General features: G+C 54.4%; 1 protein-coding gene across 2 annotated transcripts in view; it reads left to right on the forward strand.

The window, feature by feature from the left end:
• The window catches only part of LRRFIP1 (LRR binding FLII interacting protein 1), a 103,017-nt gene extending 97,958 nt beyond the window's left edge, over positions 1–5,059 (forward strand). For both annotated transcript variants that reach the window (XM_090285191.1, XM_090285187.1), the window contains 4 exons: positions 774–891; positions 1,558–1,637; positions 2,709–2,813; positions 4,233–5,059. In XM_090285191.1, coding sequence (XP_090141317.1) covers positions 774–891; positions 1,558–1,637; positions 2,709–2,813; positions 4,233–4,343 — 414 coding nt within the window. In that variant the 3' untranslated portion in view covers positions 4,344–5,059. The remainder of the gene's footprint in view (positions 1–773; positions 892–1,557; positions 1,638–2,708; positions 2,814–4,232) is intronic.
• Positions 5,060–16,978: the final 11,919 nt, after the last annotated feature.

Consider the following 16,978-nt stretch of genomic DNA (forward strand, 5'->3'; position numbering starts at 1 on the left):
CGTGTCCTTAAAGCAGCGTGCACGGGCAGTTTGTACGTGCCGGGGTCTGCTTGGGGGCTTCCCCGGAGGCCGCAGAAGTCGGAAGTTAGCAGGACAAGGGCTGGTAGGCTCACGGCGCAGCAGACAGTCCTGCCATTGTGGCTGCCGACCGCAGCTGCAGCTCCAGAGGGGACTGCGCAGGGGCGGCTCCCACCGGGCGGTCCCCCGGGGAATCGCTGGCCGGGGGAGGGGTGGGCGGCGCGGTCAGGCACAGCCCTTCTTTGCCTGGAGGCCCCCGGCGGCCCTGCCTGGCTCCTGAGTGAGTAAAGCAGAGGTTACCAGCGCCCTGAATTATAACTCTTAGACAAAGTTAAGTTACTTTACGTACCATCTGCTCCTGAATTCAGGAGGAATTTCACCCTTAGACTGACTTCTCACCAGAGTTACAAAATAATCCATGCCTGGCATCGTAAATATAATGACATTTTCACTCGTACTTAGTTTCCGAGAAGAGTACTGACTGGCAGGAGTTAATGTATCTGTGTTGGTTCCCTTATTAAAGCAGAGAGACTCTCCGTCTCCCTGGCAGTCTTTCCCCGCGTTTCTCCGGCTTGATAACGGTACCCTCTCTCCTCGGCGCCCTGGAGACACGGGAAGGAACCGCGAGGCACCCTCCAGGCGTGTGGTCAGGGCACGTTCTCTGTTCAGTGAGGCTTCCTTTGCCACAGGCTCCACGCTCAGCTTTTGAGTTCATTTGGAAGAGAGAAATTAACATCCTTTCTCGGCGTTTTCAGATTAAGAAACTCAAAGGGCAGCTGGGGGAGAGACAGAAGAACGGCAGGCTGGACACCCCGTGCCCGGAGGACGGAGCCTTAGAAAACGGGACCGACGTGCACGTGATGGACCTACAAAGTAAACAGCAACCTGCATGCTGGCGCAGACGCTTGGCCCTGCGTGACTTCCGCGTGCTTGTGGGGGAGGGGAGCCCGGTCATGGTCAGCAAAGCCTGGCGTTGCCCACCCCGCCTCCCCTCCCGAAGTCCTTGATTACAAAAGCACAGAGACGTTTTCCTCTGTAAGACAGAATAGGATGGGCAGGCGGGCGAGGCAAGGGTGTTTCTGTGTGAGCCTGAGAAACAGAACAGGTGCCCCCAAACGGGCCCCCATGGGACGCGCTGCAGGAAACCATGTTTACTGTGCTGGACGGATACAGCGCCCTTTGGGCTGCTGCTTGCCTGGGAAACCCGGAAGGTGTCTTTCTATGCCGGTAAACTAGGAAGAGGCCGAAGGGAGTACAATGAAACCCAGTCACTCTCCCCCTCCCTCTCCCCCTCCCCCACCACTTCTTTGTCTTCTGCGCTCACGGGCGCCCCCGCTCTCCTGGGTGCCTCCCAACCTGGGCTTACAGAGAGGGCCCCCCCCGCCCCCCAATCTCAGCTCAGCTGGGCTCGGGGGCCACAGGCCAGGACTTGCAGATCCAAGCCGCTGGCAGAGGAAGAGCTCGGTTCCCAGTAACTATTGTTTCAGCGTTTTAAAAGCCCAAGAGCTTAACAAAGTCTCCTTCTTTTTCGACCTTTAGGGGATGCCAACAGACAGATCAGCGACCTCAAATTTAAACTTGCAAAATCTGAGCAAGAGATCACAGCATTAGAACAAAACGTACGTGTGCGTGGCCGAGCAGTGACGGGCGGCCGGGCTGGTGACTCACTCCGGGTTTAGTTGCTGGAACTCGCCCCTGAAAGGCTGAGGACGAAAAAGAAGCAGAGATTTTTTTTTTAGAACCAAAAAGAAAAAGGTCCTCAGTGTACTCCCTGCGAAAAGAGAGTGTAGGGAAAGAAAGGCCACTATTGGGGTGTGGGTCGGGTTGTATAATCCATACTAACCCTTTGTAAGAAAAGACATGATTAGTTGTAGAAAGTAGCTGATGTGGCCAGGGAGGTTTTTTGTTTCTTTCTTTCTTTAAAAACGACTTTTTAAATAGTAACTGAAAAACGCTTTCCGCGGGGACGTCCCTCTCGCCTGGCTGCCGTCTCTCCCAGCCGGGCCGCCTCGCTCTCGGTCCTGCAGGTGGACACTCGTGCCTCTAGCCTGCTGGGCAGCTCTGGGGCGGACTGTGTCCTCCCCAACGGGCGTTCTTCTCCCGCCATTGCGGGAACACGTGGTGGAACTTTCTGGCGTTTGGGTACCGAGGGAGACCAGCACACAGAAGTGTGCCCTGACCTCAGCAGAGCGAAAGCCCCTGCAGGCCCTGCATGGCCACCCGAAAGCCTCTTCTCTCACTCCCGTCTGGGCTCCTCGCCCTTCCTCCTCCCTCTCCTGCCTCCCTACCTGCCCCCCAACCCCCCAGGAGAGGTTAGACTGGAGCGGAGGTCCTGGTGGGGCCCCATCTGCTTGGACCCGCCCAGTTCCGGCGGAACCGTCCTGGGAAGGGGGGTGGGGGAGAGGTGGCGGCAGGGTGTTGGCAGGGTGGGAACTGCGCTTCCAAACCTGAGCCCGAGAGGAAACAAGTCCCCACCGGAGCCAGTCCCAGGTTGCTCAGACACAGGAACCCGTAGCTGGCTTGGCTGGAACCTGCCTACGTAGTAATCAAACACGCTAGGTTGCAGGTCCTGGCGTGGCCTGTTCTCCCATTTTATTAAATGCACGCCCTTTGGGCGCCGATGTAATAAAGCAGCTGGAGAAAGAGAACAGGCCCGGCCGCGCGCCCAGACGGTCTTTGCTTCCTTGTAGGTGATAAGGTTAGAGAGTCAAGTGTCTCGTTATAAATCAGCCGCTGAAAATGCAGAAAAAATAGAAGATGAACTGAAGGCTGAAAAACGGAAACTCCAACGAGAGGTAACTCTTCTAGGCTGGTCCTGGGGAGAGGAGGGGTGCTGATATTCCGGTTGGGGGAGCAGAGAGGGGATTTCCGGCGCGGGGGTGGGGGGGACCCAACGCTGGGTGACTTCGTCCCCTCAGGCCAAACCCCTAAGGGGCTGCGTCGCATCCCGCAGGGGGTCTCGTGTGGGCCAGGAGATCAGGGCTCAGCTGGGGGGCCCTCAGGCTCTGACTGCCTGCAGCTCCCCTCCAGTGCATCACCCGGGGTTACAGGGGTGCGTTGCGTTTCTTGGCTGTGAAGTCTTTTCTCTCAATCAGTTTTGGGCATTTTTAACCATTTTAACCTCCTCACGTCATTCCCGATCCCTGGTCTCTCCGTGTTCCGTCTGGGACACCAGGGATCAGACCTTTTTTTTTTCCCGTTCCTTAAATTTCAGTTTTATTTTAATTTTTTTCTGGCATTAGTTTCTGCAGCATGTTATTTATAGTGTGCGGGCATATACAGGTGTTCACACCCCAATTCTTTCATTCTCTCTCATCTGGACACAGAAAGGTCTGCACGGAGAGGCCTCAAGTTCAAAGCCCTTACTGGGAGGCAGACCTCGCTGCAGCCCCCACGTCCACACCCCAGCGGCTGCCTTTCCAGCCCCCCTGCCACCCCTCACCCCGTTGTCTGGTCCGCGCTGGCCACCCAGGCCGCCTCCTTTCCCGGCAGCTCCTGCTGGCGGGGTCCCGCTACTCTGTTTCCGGGCCGCGTCCCCCGCATCAGGGGCCTCGCGTCCCGCTGCCCCGTTTTGCGTACCTGACGACTGAGGCTTGTTCAGTCTGTGGGAGTCGAATCCTGCGGGTTTTTGCTTCTGCTGACACCAGCGGTTCAGGTGTTTTGTGAGGGTATCTGTGCTTGACTTTAATTTGTGGGGATACTCCAGGCCTGACCTGGAAGTCCCTGCAAAGACAGCTTGCAGGGCAGGGCAGTGGGGTTGAACCTGACCCACGACCCCAGCCCCCACCTTCGAGAATTTGGGGTTGAAATCAGAGGCACAGACTCTGCGTCTGGCCCTGGGGCCCCAGCGCCCAGTGGTCCTGCTCTGGTTCCTGACCGCCCCAGGCGGCGGGGACCTCCCCCTCCGGCTGGGCCGGGCTGAGCACCTACTTCTGTTTGCCTCCCTTACCCTTGTGGCCTGGCAGGGTCCCCACGCCTGCTCCCTGCCTGGGGTCGGGGGGTCGGGTTCTGTCAGAGGCGGAAGGTTGCACAGGAGGCCAGAACCCTGTGCCTTCCAAGTTAGCAGTGTGGGCATCACACACACGCAGGACTGTGTATGTGTCTGGGGCCTCAGTGAGTGCAGGTGACCCTAACTCTCGGCAGGACGGAGCCTTGCCAGCCTGTGGCCCTGGGAGAAGCCGGTTGCTCAGCACCGCCTTTCCTCCCTGTTGCAGCTTCGCTCCGCCCTGGACAAGACCGAGGAGCTGGAGGTGAGCAACGGCCACCTGGTGAAGCGCCTGGAGAAGATGAAGGCCAACCGGAGCGCGCTGCTGTCCCAGCAGTAGCGCCGACCGCGCTCGGGGACCCTGCCGGCGACGGGAGATGGCGTCGCGGGCTCTCCTCCGTTCCTGTCCGGAGCCGCCGCTCTCCCTGCCTCCGAGAGGCCATGCTGTGGGGACTCGGCTGCAGGAGTCCGCAGCCTGCGACGCGCCCACCCGCAGCCCCCGACGGGCCAGGCACCGCCCGGAACCCGAAGGTCATGTGATAAGCACACGGGGCCATCGGTCCGTACCCGACGGTGCAGCAGCCGCTTCGTGCCGTTTGCGACGGTCATCAAAGATGAAAGTGGGACTTGCGTTTTCTTTTCACGTGTCTTGCTGAAAATAAGGGGAAATGTTACGTGTGGGGACTTCCTTTCAGGGCAGAACCGACGGCTGGCACGGTTTCAGGAGTACGTATCTCTTAGTCTGCGCTTCTCCCACGCAAGCGCTGCGGAGCCACAAGCCATTAGCGAGCAGAACTCTCCCGCCGAAACAAGGGGACGGTCTACACGTAAAAGTGACCTTAAGGAGACTCTCCCAGGCAACAAATGAAGCTTTTCTAAGGGGGTTTTGCATCAGTTCAATCAGAACACCTCTCTCCAGGGACTTAGGCAATAGCTTACTGAGAAGGACAGCTTTTCACTTGCATTATTTAACCCTTATATTTGGAATTGAAGTTGTGAACTTCTTTTAAAGAATGTGCTATTAGAAAAATTAAAAAATGCAAAGTTAAGAAACTAGCTACGTGGCTTTTTTTTCCTTGAGAAAGAAGAGGTTTGACTGTTTTATATTAATTGTTGTGATTGTTTTGGGTCATCTTATTTATTTTTTAAGCATATCAAATTCATTCATTTTTCTTTCCCTGTTTAAAAAACAACCAGCATATTCACAGTGAATAAGAATAGTGCACTTAGAAGCATCAGTGTTCTTCAAGTAAAAGCAAACTGAGGCGGTCACAGACAGAGCGAAGACAACTATGATACCTTCAAGGACAAAAGTAAAGAGTGTTTGGCTACTCGCTAATTTCTACCTCTTCTTTATATATGTTGTTTCAGATAAGGCTGATTAAGTAAGACAGCTTTTCGGGATATTAGCCAGTGCAACCAAGAAAGAGTCACCCCACACTATACGTAGTGCTGACACTGGGGAACGCTGGGCAGGGGCAGGAGTGGGTGTATGATCTTAAGAAAATGCTCCCAGCATGGGGTCCCAGTCCCCCGGTCGGTCCCCTGGAATTGTCTGATCCGGCACCCATGGGCTGCACGCCATTGGGTGGGAGAGAAGCTGTGTGTCCTCGTGCCGAGGACCTTTTACTGTTCAGATCTTCTTCTTGGGTGTTCCGTAGACAGAATCATCCATCGCTCATGCACAGCAGTGCCCGCAGACCCACTATAGCTCCTGCACGATCCAAACCAACGTTTTTACACAGAGGCCTGCCCCACACAGACCCCACCAAAGCCACAGCTCTCCGCAGCAACGTGGGGTTTTTATCTTAAAGATTTTATTTATTTGTTTTCAGAGAGGGGAAGGGAGGGAGAGAGAGAGGGAGAGAAAAACACTTATGTGTCAGGGAAACGTCAACTGGCTGCCTCTCGCATGTCCCCCGCTGGGGACCTGGCCCACAACCCGGGCCTGTGCCCTGACCAGAATCGAACCTGGGGCCTTTTGTTCGCAGGCCAGCGCTCAGTCCACTGAGCCACACCAGCCAGGGCACAAACGTGGTTTTATATTCACTTAAGATTTATCAGAGCAAATCTTGCGATGATTGGTTTCAAAGGATGTCCGAGTTTGAAATTCTACTTAGTGAGTGTTACGCGTTCCAAGTTCTTTGAAGAACACAGCTGATTAGTCCGGGCCCCGTGGACACAGGAGCCGCCGGGTACTGTAAACGGGGGTCTGTGACATAATGATTAGCCTGTAATAGGGGATTAACTACACAGGATGAAGGAGAACTTGCAACAATGTCCTAGACTGAGCGAGAGGACCCAACCAAGGAAGGGACAAAGCGCAACTGAGACCTGAGTGGTGGGAACAAACGTGGCTGGGGGCGGGCGCCACCACACTGCACCCCAGGTGCCAAGTGAGCCAGGAGGCAGGAACCACGAAGGGGGCCCTGCTTCCTGTACGTGCCCCCAGCCCGCAAAGGAGAGCTGTCTACTTCATGGCCTAACCCTACAGTTCCTTCCACTGTATCTTAGCCCGAACGTGTCGGACCAGGAAAACACCCACGGAGCTCACCAGGAACACCACTAACAGCAAACCCTTGCATAGCACCACACGGCTCCGGCAGCTGGACTTCCGTGTTTTCGCTCACTTGATTTCTGTGAACACCCTAAGACGGTGAGTTTCAAACCTTCCCACCTCATGGCTCACGTACGCTAATTACTGTAATTCTGCAGCACACCAAAAAATAAACTTTTTGCCAATCTGACAAAAAACGGGTAGAGGTTTGCTCTCACCCGCACTGGACAGCTGCTGCTGTGTCGGCCGTTACTTTCCAGCTGACGTCTAAGGGGAGAGAGGTCAGTGCGTGTTTTAAACGTTCTGGCGGCGCGCTGGTTGGAAATCGCTGCCCGAAGACGTAGATCCCGATACCAAGTCCACGCTGCAGGTGAGGAACCCAGAGCCCAGGGAAGCGCCCTGGCCAGAGACCCGCAGCCGCGGCCCCCGCGCTTGCTTGTCCCCCAGCCCTGGGACGATGGCCTTTCCTTCCCAGATCGGTGGCTCTGAGGGTGTCAGACCTGCAGTCTCTCCATCTCGCACCTACCCTTACAGAAACAGCGAATCCGCGTCCAGAGGAAGAGAGAATAAAACTTTTCCACTTACTTCCTAATAAAACGTTTCCTGCCGACGTAGCTGTTGGAAAGTCATCGCTGGCGTGTCCATCCCTGTGACCCGGCATGTCTCAGCCTCACGCCACTGACATCCTGGGTCAGATCGTTCTTGGCCCAGTCGAGGCCACCTTTGCTCCCTGCGTGGATGGTCCTGCGTGGGTTTTCTCGCCTGCCTCAGGCAACATGGCGTTTCATGGCCACTAGGAGCAGTAGCTCCGCGGCCACCACGATTTTGCTAAATGTGGTTTTAAGATACATTTGGATATGTCCACGTTACCCAGAGCTTTTCATTCACCCCTAACGGTCTGGGTCTAATTTGCTTCCAGCGCCGTAGAGAACAAGATGACGGCTGCTCCGTCCTCCGTGGGCCGTCCGGGCGTCTGGGGGGCGAAAAGAGCCGTCTGGCTTCTGTACACCCGACATGAAAGACGAGACCTGGAACAACTCGCCCGCAGAACCCCGGCGTCGTGCCGCTGAGATTTAGCCACGAGAACCGTGGGAGAGGCAGTGTCAGGGCACGCGCGTCACAGCAGGAAGGGCGGGCGTGGAGGCAGAAAGTCGCGCGGCAACCTGATTTAGCTCCGCCGACGCTCACCTCCGGCAGGCAGCTGCCGCGGCACCAGGGGCTCCGAATGCCGAGGCGAGAAGGGACGTCCCTGCCGGGACAGGCTGCTCGCACCTGGCGGTCTCCGCTGCGTCGGAAGCAGAGGTCTGTGCTGTGCTGAGACTTAAAAAGTGTATTTAATACTCCGGCTTTCACCGTAAACACCTCGTGTGTGTGTGTGTGTGTGTGTGTGTGTGTGTGTGTGTCCATGATTTTTATCCAGAACGACTTGGAGCTTTCTGGAAGATGACCTCTCTGGAGTTTACGGTAATTCACTAAATATCAATCAAGGACTTACTCAAGCACTGGGGGTGCAACAGTCCCCCCATTCCCATGAGGAACACAGACACAAACCTGTAAATGGCAAGTGAGTAACACTTCAGGTCATGAAAACGACGAAGGCAGGTAACGGAGCAGAGCGAGCTGGTGTGCGTGGGTCAGGTGTGTGCAGGTGGGGGCCGTTGCTGCTCGAGTTGTGTGGTCAGGGAAGGCTTCACGGAGTAGGTGACATTTGAACTGAAACCTGAAGGGTGAAAATGTCCACCTTTTGAATCTCTGCAGGAGTGTCCAATACACAGTGTGAGCCACAGGCGCAACTTACAATTTTCTAGGATCTATATTAAAAATAAAAATAAATAGGAGAGATTTATTTTAACAATATATTTTACTTAATTCACTATATCCAAAATGGAGGATGGGGCAAATGTAGGTTTGCAGTTGTGCACGTGGAAAATAACGCAATAATTAATGAACAGTGATACAAGGATAAGCTCTGTATTTCACGTACTTACAACTGTAAACCTGCTTCTGCCCAGACTTGTATTTTCATTTCACCACGTAGTAAATATTTTGAAATTATCAATGAGCTAAACTACGTTTTTTTCATAGTAAATCTTCAAATCCAGTATATATATTTTATATTTATAGCCCACTTCAATCTAATGTTTTCATCATAAATACTTGATCTATATTTACATTTTATAAAATTTACAGTTGGAAAACGTGGATTTACATACTTGAGTTGTTTCAAATTTATTTGAAAGTTTTCTAATAAATTGAATACCAAAAAATAATTTTCCTTTAATAATTGCACCCACACTGACAAAACTGCTTCATCTTTTTTGGAAGAATTGATTTGACTTTAAAGCAAAAGCACTATTGGTTCCAAAACTACATCTGTCCAAATTAAATGAACTCATCAACTCTTGTGTTGATTCAGGATTATTGATATCAAAGAGATATTGCATAAATTGAAAAGCAGTTCTAAATGTATCAATATCAACAAAGTATTCTTCCAACTTTTCCAGTAGTTTTGCAACTAGTTTACCTAAGGCTATTGGTTACTTTTAAAATATTATGTATATTGATTCATGGGTAAAAATTACTGATTGGTAATTTGAAAAGTTTTCTATTGCACATAAGTGCTCAGTACCTGTCAGGTCATAGATAAGAGTTCTCTTGAAGCTTCCAATGAAGCTCATTCCTATGCAAAGTAATGTCATCCCTGAGAAAACAAATCACACTATTTACTACTTCAGTTACTGAATGTTTGGCAAGCATTTTCCTGTCCACGAAAACCTTAAGCTGAGGTTAACAGCAAGTCTTTGTAAAGCTCTTGCACGGCCCAACCAATGAGCCCTGGACAAGAGCGCAGATCCTGACACTCACGGCCTTCTGTTTCATCACGTTCCTCCGTATGAGGATGATGTCAGCAACGCAATCCGTGGCCCTTTTTCTAGAGTCTGCTTCAGAAGACGGGGCACAGAATTTCCCAAGATGCCTCTGAGCGCCGGGCCTCGCGCTGGGACTGCAGCTCCAGCCCCCGCGGGAGCCCCTGCCCCACGGTGCGGTCGGGAAACGCGTCTGTCCTGTTCAGCGCCCCGCACCCAGTGCGGAGAACAGTCCACTCCGCGGCCCTCGGGAAATGCTCGCCTACGTTGCTTCTTCCTTATGCGACCGCAGCTGCCACTATGAGCCAATGTTGCCCGAGCGTTTCGTGGACCACTGGTCCCAGGAGGGGCTCTAAGTAGAAAGGACTCTGTGGTCAGTCTTTGGTCCCACTCAGTGAAACAGTCAGTGGCTTTGCCGGCTGAGGAGCATGTTCACGTGAACGTGATCAGATTCCTTAAGAGGGAGATGGAGGACTTCCGGCCAAGATGGAGGCCTAGACTGACACGCTCTGTCTCCCTCCACAACTAAGTAGGACTACTACTACCTCAAAACTAGAGACAACCAGAGGTTCCAGAAAATAAAACTGCATGGAAGTCCAGCCCTGGCTGCTGTGGCTCAGTGGACTGAGCGTCGGTCTGCGAGCCAAGGGTCGCCGGTTCGATTCCCAGTCAGGGCACATGACTCGGTTGCACGTCAGGTCCCCAGCTGGGGACGAGAGTGAGAGGCAACCACACAGTGATGTTTCTGTCCCACTCTTTCTCCTTTCCCCTCTCTCTAAAAACATTAATAAATAAACAAAATAAATAAATAATTAAAAAAAAAAAAACTACATGGAAGTCCAACGTATGAAGTTATAAACCAGTGGTGCTCCTCCAGACGGACAGGAGGGGCGAAACCAGAGCGAGAGGTCGGGCTGGGCTGGTGGTGGCAGCAGCGGGCACAGCGGCGGGACTGTGAGAAACACCAGGGGAGTAGTCCCGGCGGCAGTTGAGACCCATCAGATTGCGATTCCAATGCCAGGGACGGCAGACCCCCATTGCCTCAGTCTGTGAGGCCCAGAGGGCGCAGGGACGGAGGAAGAGGCTCCCGGTCTCTCAGCAGAGAGTAGCGGCAGGAATCCATGTTGGACCCCTGCCCCAACACAAAGCGACACAGCGTGGTGAGATGGGTCGCCCCATAGTGACGAGTGCATGGGGCTCCGCCCCCTATAGCATAGGAGGGGTGATAGCCCCACCCAGGAAGCAAAGGTAAACACAGAACAGTCAGGATGGCACAAATCATGATAGATATCCCGGTGATGCAGCTCACCAGACAGCAAATACTGGACCTAAGCGATGAACAAATAGAAAACCTTTCTGAGGCTCAGTCAGAGCTATAGTCATAAGGCGGCTTACAGACCTGACGGCAGGACTTAATCAAGACGGGGAAGGAACAAAGGCTAGTCCTGCTGAAACTAACAAAAATACGTACAAGACAAGTGGTGAGGAAGGGAAAACCAGGGACCAAATCAACAAATCAGAACACAGGGAGGGAACAAACAGTCAGCCAGTGCAGAAAGAGGAATATGAGGAGAGGCTCAGAAACCTCTGGGACAGCTATAAGCGGGCCAACATCCGAATCACTGGGTTGCCAGAAGGTGAAGAAGAACTAGAAATTGAAAAATTATGTGAAAAGATAATGAAGCAGAACTTCCCGAACTCGGGGAAGGAAATGGACTTACAGGTCCAGGAAGCACAGAGAGTTCCAGAAAAACTGGACCCAGGGAGAACCACACCAAGACACATTATAATCAAATTGTCAAAAGTTAAAGATAAAGAGAAAATCTTAAAAGCATCAAGGGAGGAGAATCATGTACAAAGGGGTCCCAATTAGACTATCAGCTGATTTCTCAAAGGAGACCCTGCAGGCAAGAAGGGACTGGCAAGAAATATTCAAAGTAATAAAAAGTAAAAACCTACAACCACAATTACTCTATCTAGCGAAGCTGCCATTCAGGATAGAAGGGCAGAGAAAGTGCTTCTGGGACAAAGTAAACCTGAAGGAGCTCATCAGATCCAAACCACTGTTATATGAGATGTTAAAGGGACTTGTTTAGGGGAAGGAGGATCAAACTATGGACATTAAAATGAAAACTGTATCACAACCACCAACAACAGAGGCTAGGGAACCAAACAAAGGCAGACTAAGTAGGCAATGAGAGTGGGAACAGAATTATAGGTATGGGGAACATTATGGGGGGAGGGCAGCGGGGAGGGAAGGGGGGAAAGGGAGGATGATGCAGAAATTAAGAAGCATAGTAGGAGGGAGTGGAGCAGACAGGAAGAGGTCGAGGAGAACTATATGCACAACCAATGGGCATGGACTAAGGTGGGGGGGACAACTGGAGGGAAGGGGGTCACTGGGTGGAGGGGAACAAAGGAGAAAGAAATTGGGCACCTGTAACAGCATCATCGACAAAGCACATTTAAAAGAAAAAAAGAAGAAAGGAGGGAGATGGACCGGGTACCACCCCCCAAGCTGACCGTGAAACCGTCTCGTTCACAGAGCCGCTGGGACCAGGACTCTCCGGGGAAACCACGCCAGCCACAGGCTGGGCACATGCGTGGGGGGTCCCAGCCTGCGTCCCCTGCTCCCAAGCCTGCCTCAGATGAACCCCGGCATCCCTCCCCACAGTGCTCTTCAGCATCTCCACCCTTCATGGTCCAGAGAGCGAGAGTCCGTTCTTCTCCCACTACAGGGGCCCGGGAAGTTGCAGCTTTGGGTGTTTGAGGCTCGTCTCTGCTTGAGAGAACCCACCCAAGAGGGTCTCCAGGGGCTCTTCCGTGGCGGCCGCCACGGTGCAAGCCCTTCAGCAATACCACGGCGTCATTCCGGGGACCACTCGCTCCTCACCCTCCTCTTCATCAACACATCCCTGTTCCGCTGTTTCCCTTTGCTTCAGAGCCCCATAATCTACGTCCCAGGGCCCAGCTCTCCAAATTCATGAGGACAGATAACGTTCCCACTTTTGAAGGAGGGTAACGGGACTGATCCTCACTCTTTCATAAATGAAAATAATACATTATACTCGTCAGGTTATTGACTTTGATCACAGCCTTTAGAGTGTTTCCGACCAAACTCTTTAAAGTGTTTATGACAGCGGGGGCAGAGCGGAAAGTAGGACCGTGTTCATGGTCCGCTGAAGCTCAGCCTTACTTATCAATATAAATGGAAAATCATAAATAAAATGAAAAAGTCGGGTCCTACAGCATAGTAAAGGACTAATTCAGCACAATGTCAGGTTTGTAGATGGCTTAGTATTAGAAAAGAAATTAATAGGAAGTTAAGTAAAACCATCCCATCATCTCTTCTGATCCTGATATTTCTAAAGACAAGACTCTCAGACTGAGGAATAAAAGGATAATTGCTATCCAAAAATACTGTCTCAAACAGTTAACATCACATTCCTTTTTTCTTTTTTTCTGGCACAACTTCGCTTTAATTATGTGTTTAAATGTGTCACGATAATTATACCTAGTCATCGCGTGTCTTCAGGTATGTTAGGAAGAAACGATGAAGACAAGAAAAGTACAAGGCCACACGGGACAGTCGTCAGCACCCGTAAAACGGCTAGGCCGTGAGCGCGTGAAGGCTGCGCAGACGCCGTCTTTGTCTGTGTAAAGCACGTAAATCAGTGTTTTCCCACTGAAGATCCGCAAGCTTAACTTTTTGAACCACATGGCTACTGTTCCGAGATTTCTGCAGATCCACCACTTGTCTGGGTCGGAATGTATTCTTAACGTATAAAACTACAAAGAAACATTTTCGTTTAAATCAGGAAGGAAACAAATATGCCTAGTTAGCACTGTTTAGTCAACACAATAAGATACAAAATCGTAATAAGCTATAAATATTGGAAAAGAGGCAAAATAAGAATTACTTGAACTCAATGGCAAGATGATAGAATGTAATGGGAATATAACTGTTCCTAACATATTAAGATATGTTATCAAGATACAGAAATCAATAGTTTTCCTGTATATCAACACTGACCAGTTAGATTTAGATAGTATCATCGGTTCTCATTCATAACCGTGAAAAAACAAAACAAAAAAACTCCCCTGCAAACAAAACAATAGTAATAACCTTAAGAAATAAGCTAAGAAGCTGGGCCCTGGTTGGGTAGCTGAGTTGGTTGGATGTTGTCCCGGTACGCCAAGGTTGAGGGTTCGATCCCCAGTCAGGGCACATGCAAGAATCAACCCATGAATGCATGAATGAGTGGAACAACAAATCAGTGTTTCCCCGCCTCTCTCTCTCCCTCCTGCCCTTCCAGTAAGATCAATTTTTAAGAAAAGAAAAATAAGAGGCTATAGTAGGAAATCTATACATTCTGCTAAAAGACACATGACATGAAAACCTTTAAAGAGGTATAGTAAGACTAAAGATCATAAAGACGCAACTTCCTCCCAAATTTATAGATTCATACATTTCTTAAGAAAATAAATCATTTTGACTTTTGGGGGAAGGTGGTAATCTCAGAAGACTGTGATGATAATCACCTGGAAGTTTTTAAAAAATGACGACTCACCTAGCTAACATTAATAAAAATGTCGGGGTGCTATTAGAAAAGCGTTAAAAGGCTTCCTGGGGAAGGGGGATAAAGAGCTCTGAGAGACACTGGATTGGAAGCCGGCGTCTCTGTCGCTCGCATGTCCGCGCGGCGCATCACCGGGCAGAGCCGGCGTCCGTGTCCTGCGGTGCCCGCTACCTGGGCTTCCGTGGGAGCGGCGTGATGAACACACCGAGGACCCGCCTCCCAGAGCAACGAAGGCGAAGAGACGTATGATCGGCTCTCAGCTCGCACTTAATCACGGCATCGAAGAGGCTTCTCCTTCGAGACCGGCCCCGCGTCAGGAAAATCGATTGAAATTCGTGCAGCCCTCATCACAAGTGTCGCATCTGTCGTGAGGTCGCAGGTCGGCAGCGGCAGCTGAGCTCCAGCGTGCCCCCTTGAAGTCCAGAGTGCAAGGCCGCCGTCGTCGCGGAAAGCAGGCCCGTTCTCTGCAGCCGCGGCGCCTGGAGAACGTGCTAGCCAGCGGGGGCGGTGAGAGCCTCTCCCCGGCGCGGGGACGGACGGACCTCCCGGCCGAGCGCGCAGGGCGGAGGCGGCGGCGGCAGCGTCTCAGCCCCGGGCACCGGTGTCCGGTGCAGCCCGACTGGGCCTCCTCGGGAGGGACGTGCCGACAGCCTGGCGCTCCGGGGCCTGGCCGGCCGCGGCAGGGCCCGGCGGGCGTTCGTGCGGTGAAAGGCGTCCCCCGGCTCCTGAGCAGCGGCCACGCGGCCGGGGGCGGCGAAGCCCCGGGGGCCGAGGTCCCAGCCGCGCAGGCACCCGCGGCGAGGCCGCGCCACGCGGGAGTCCGGGGGAGTTCCAGTTTCCAGCCCACGTTTCCTGCACAGTCTGCAGCCGACGCGTGTGACGTCAGTGACGCGACAGTAGTTACGTTCTCCGTGAGCAACGTGGCCCAAGCGGAAACGACCAAGGCAGAAACCTTGCGGTGGAAAAGGCGCACCTAGGACGGGGCGGCAGCGCCTTCCGGGCCGGGCCGAGCGGGAGTCGGGCGTGCGGACTGGCTGTTCCGCCCATCCGGGGCCTTCCCTTCAAACGGCGGCCTTAGGACGGCATTGATCTTGATCCCTGGGGGTACTGGGGCGCCCTAACTGCTGCCTCGGGGCCAGTAAGTGCTTCGACGGCCCTGCGGGCGATGCTGGGAAGGGAGACCCGTCGCGGTGGACACGAGAGGGCATGGCGGACACTGGGCAGGGAGCCGGGCGCGGTGGGGCGGCCCCGGGCGGGCGCTGGTGGGCGCCAGCGGGCACCGGGCCTGAGGAGGGCTTTCGCAGCCGCGGGCCTCGCACGGCCACCCACACAGCGGCCTCGGGTCTGCAGCCCCAGGACCCCCCTCAGAACTCTCTACACGCCGCCTCCTGGCGCAGTCGCAGTGGGAGCCCACGTTCCCGCTTTCACGCACACAAACCGGGCCAATCACAGCGCCACTCGTCTTCGCGTCGACCAATGGAAATGCGCGAGGCGGCAGACGGTGGGCGGGCCTCCAGCGACCGTTACCCAGCGGGCCCCGCGGCTGCACGCGGAGAGCACTGGCTCTGAGGCGGCGGCCGTGGTCGGACGCTTCCCTTCCCTCGGCGGCAGCGAATAAGGCGACAGCGCGACTCGGAGGTCCGACGGGCCGGACGGGGTGGGCGGCGGTGGGGCGAGAGTGGAGCAGCGCTGGCGGGGGCCGGGGCTGTGGGAAGGAGGCCTTCGAGGGCTTCTCCGGGGCCCTGGACAGCGAGGCGGGCGGGGTGCGGGCGCGGTGGCGCGCAGGGTTTGCGCCTTCGCCGGGCGGCCCGGAATCCCCCACTTCGGTACCTTTACGGCGGGTGCAAGCGGGCCTCCCAGCCTCACTGCGCAGGCGCCAGGGCAGACCTGCCCCCCGTTCGGGGGCTGTGACTTGGATGCGTTTTGTCCCAGGGGAAGGCGGAGAGTCACTCGTGAGTTTAGCGCTGCGACCACCATGTCGTTGTCTGTCCCGGGCAACACGGCCGCGGCCGCGACAGACGGACGTTAATTGCGGGAACGTGTGGCGGGCGCTCGCGCGAGGGCCGCGGAGGCTTCCGGAGAGACCGGTATCGGGGCTCGCCCCAGGCCCGAGCAGCGGTGGAAGGCGGTTTGGGGGGTGCGGGCCGGTCGAGGGGCCGCTGGTCCGCGCCGGGATTCGGATGCGCGTCCGGAGGGCCAGACGGTGTCCGAGTGGAAAGCAGCAGGGAGCGGTGACGAGGGTCGCGCGGGGGGGACGGTTCGGGCCCGGAGGGGTCACTGCCCCACGTGGGCGTGGGAGGGCCGGGGGTCCTGGCCCTGGGCCGCGATGGTCCTGGGGGCGACAGCGCGGGAGGCACGAGTGGGGTCAAGGCGAACAGGACGAAGCGCGCAGGGACCGCGGGGGAGCCGCCGCGTCCATGGCCGCCGTTCCCGGGGGACACGGCACCACCGGCGGCTCCCGGCCCCGCCCCACGGTCGTTGGAAGTCCCACCGCCGTCCTGGTGGGCGTCGTGGGCGCGATGTGCGTCTGACGGCCCGGCAGCGTGACGTCGTGCGTGCGTGCGCACGCGTGCGTGCCGGCCATTTGCGTCTCGGGAGAAACGTGTGTTGAAGTCCTTCGTGCTTTTCTGAAGCGGGCGGTGTGTGTGTTCGGGGAGCTGGGAGGCCCCGCTCTGCAGTGTGGGCGGTAGGCCCGCCTTCCGCGTGGCCCTGCGGGGCTCTTACTGCCGCAGCGCGGCCGGCCCTTCGCGGGCGGTTCCTGTGACCCGGGCGCCGCGGGGGGCGAGAGCTGCGTGGGGGGCGGGCGCGAGAAGACGCTTGGGAGATGGGAATGTTGCTCCCACTGCGCTCTTGAAAATGTTTTTTAACTTAAAGTGGCATTTATGTTAAGTAATAGGCTTATTATCTTATATGAATAAATAGCAAATTTTTCAATTTTTTTATTTTATTATTTAATATATAGCTGTTAATA

This window comes from Furipterus horrens, unplaced genomic scaffold (genome assembly GCF_987537825.1).
Source record: "Furipterus horrens unplaced genomic scaffold, mFurHor1.1.pri manual_scaffold_1, whole genome shotgun sequence".
NCBI lineage: Eukaryota > Metazoa > Chordata > Mammalia > Chiroptera > Furipteridae > Furipterus > Furipterus horrens.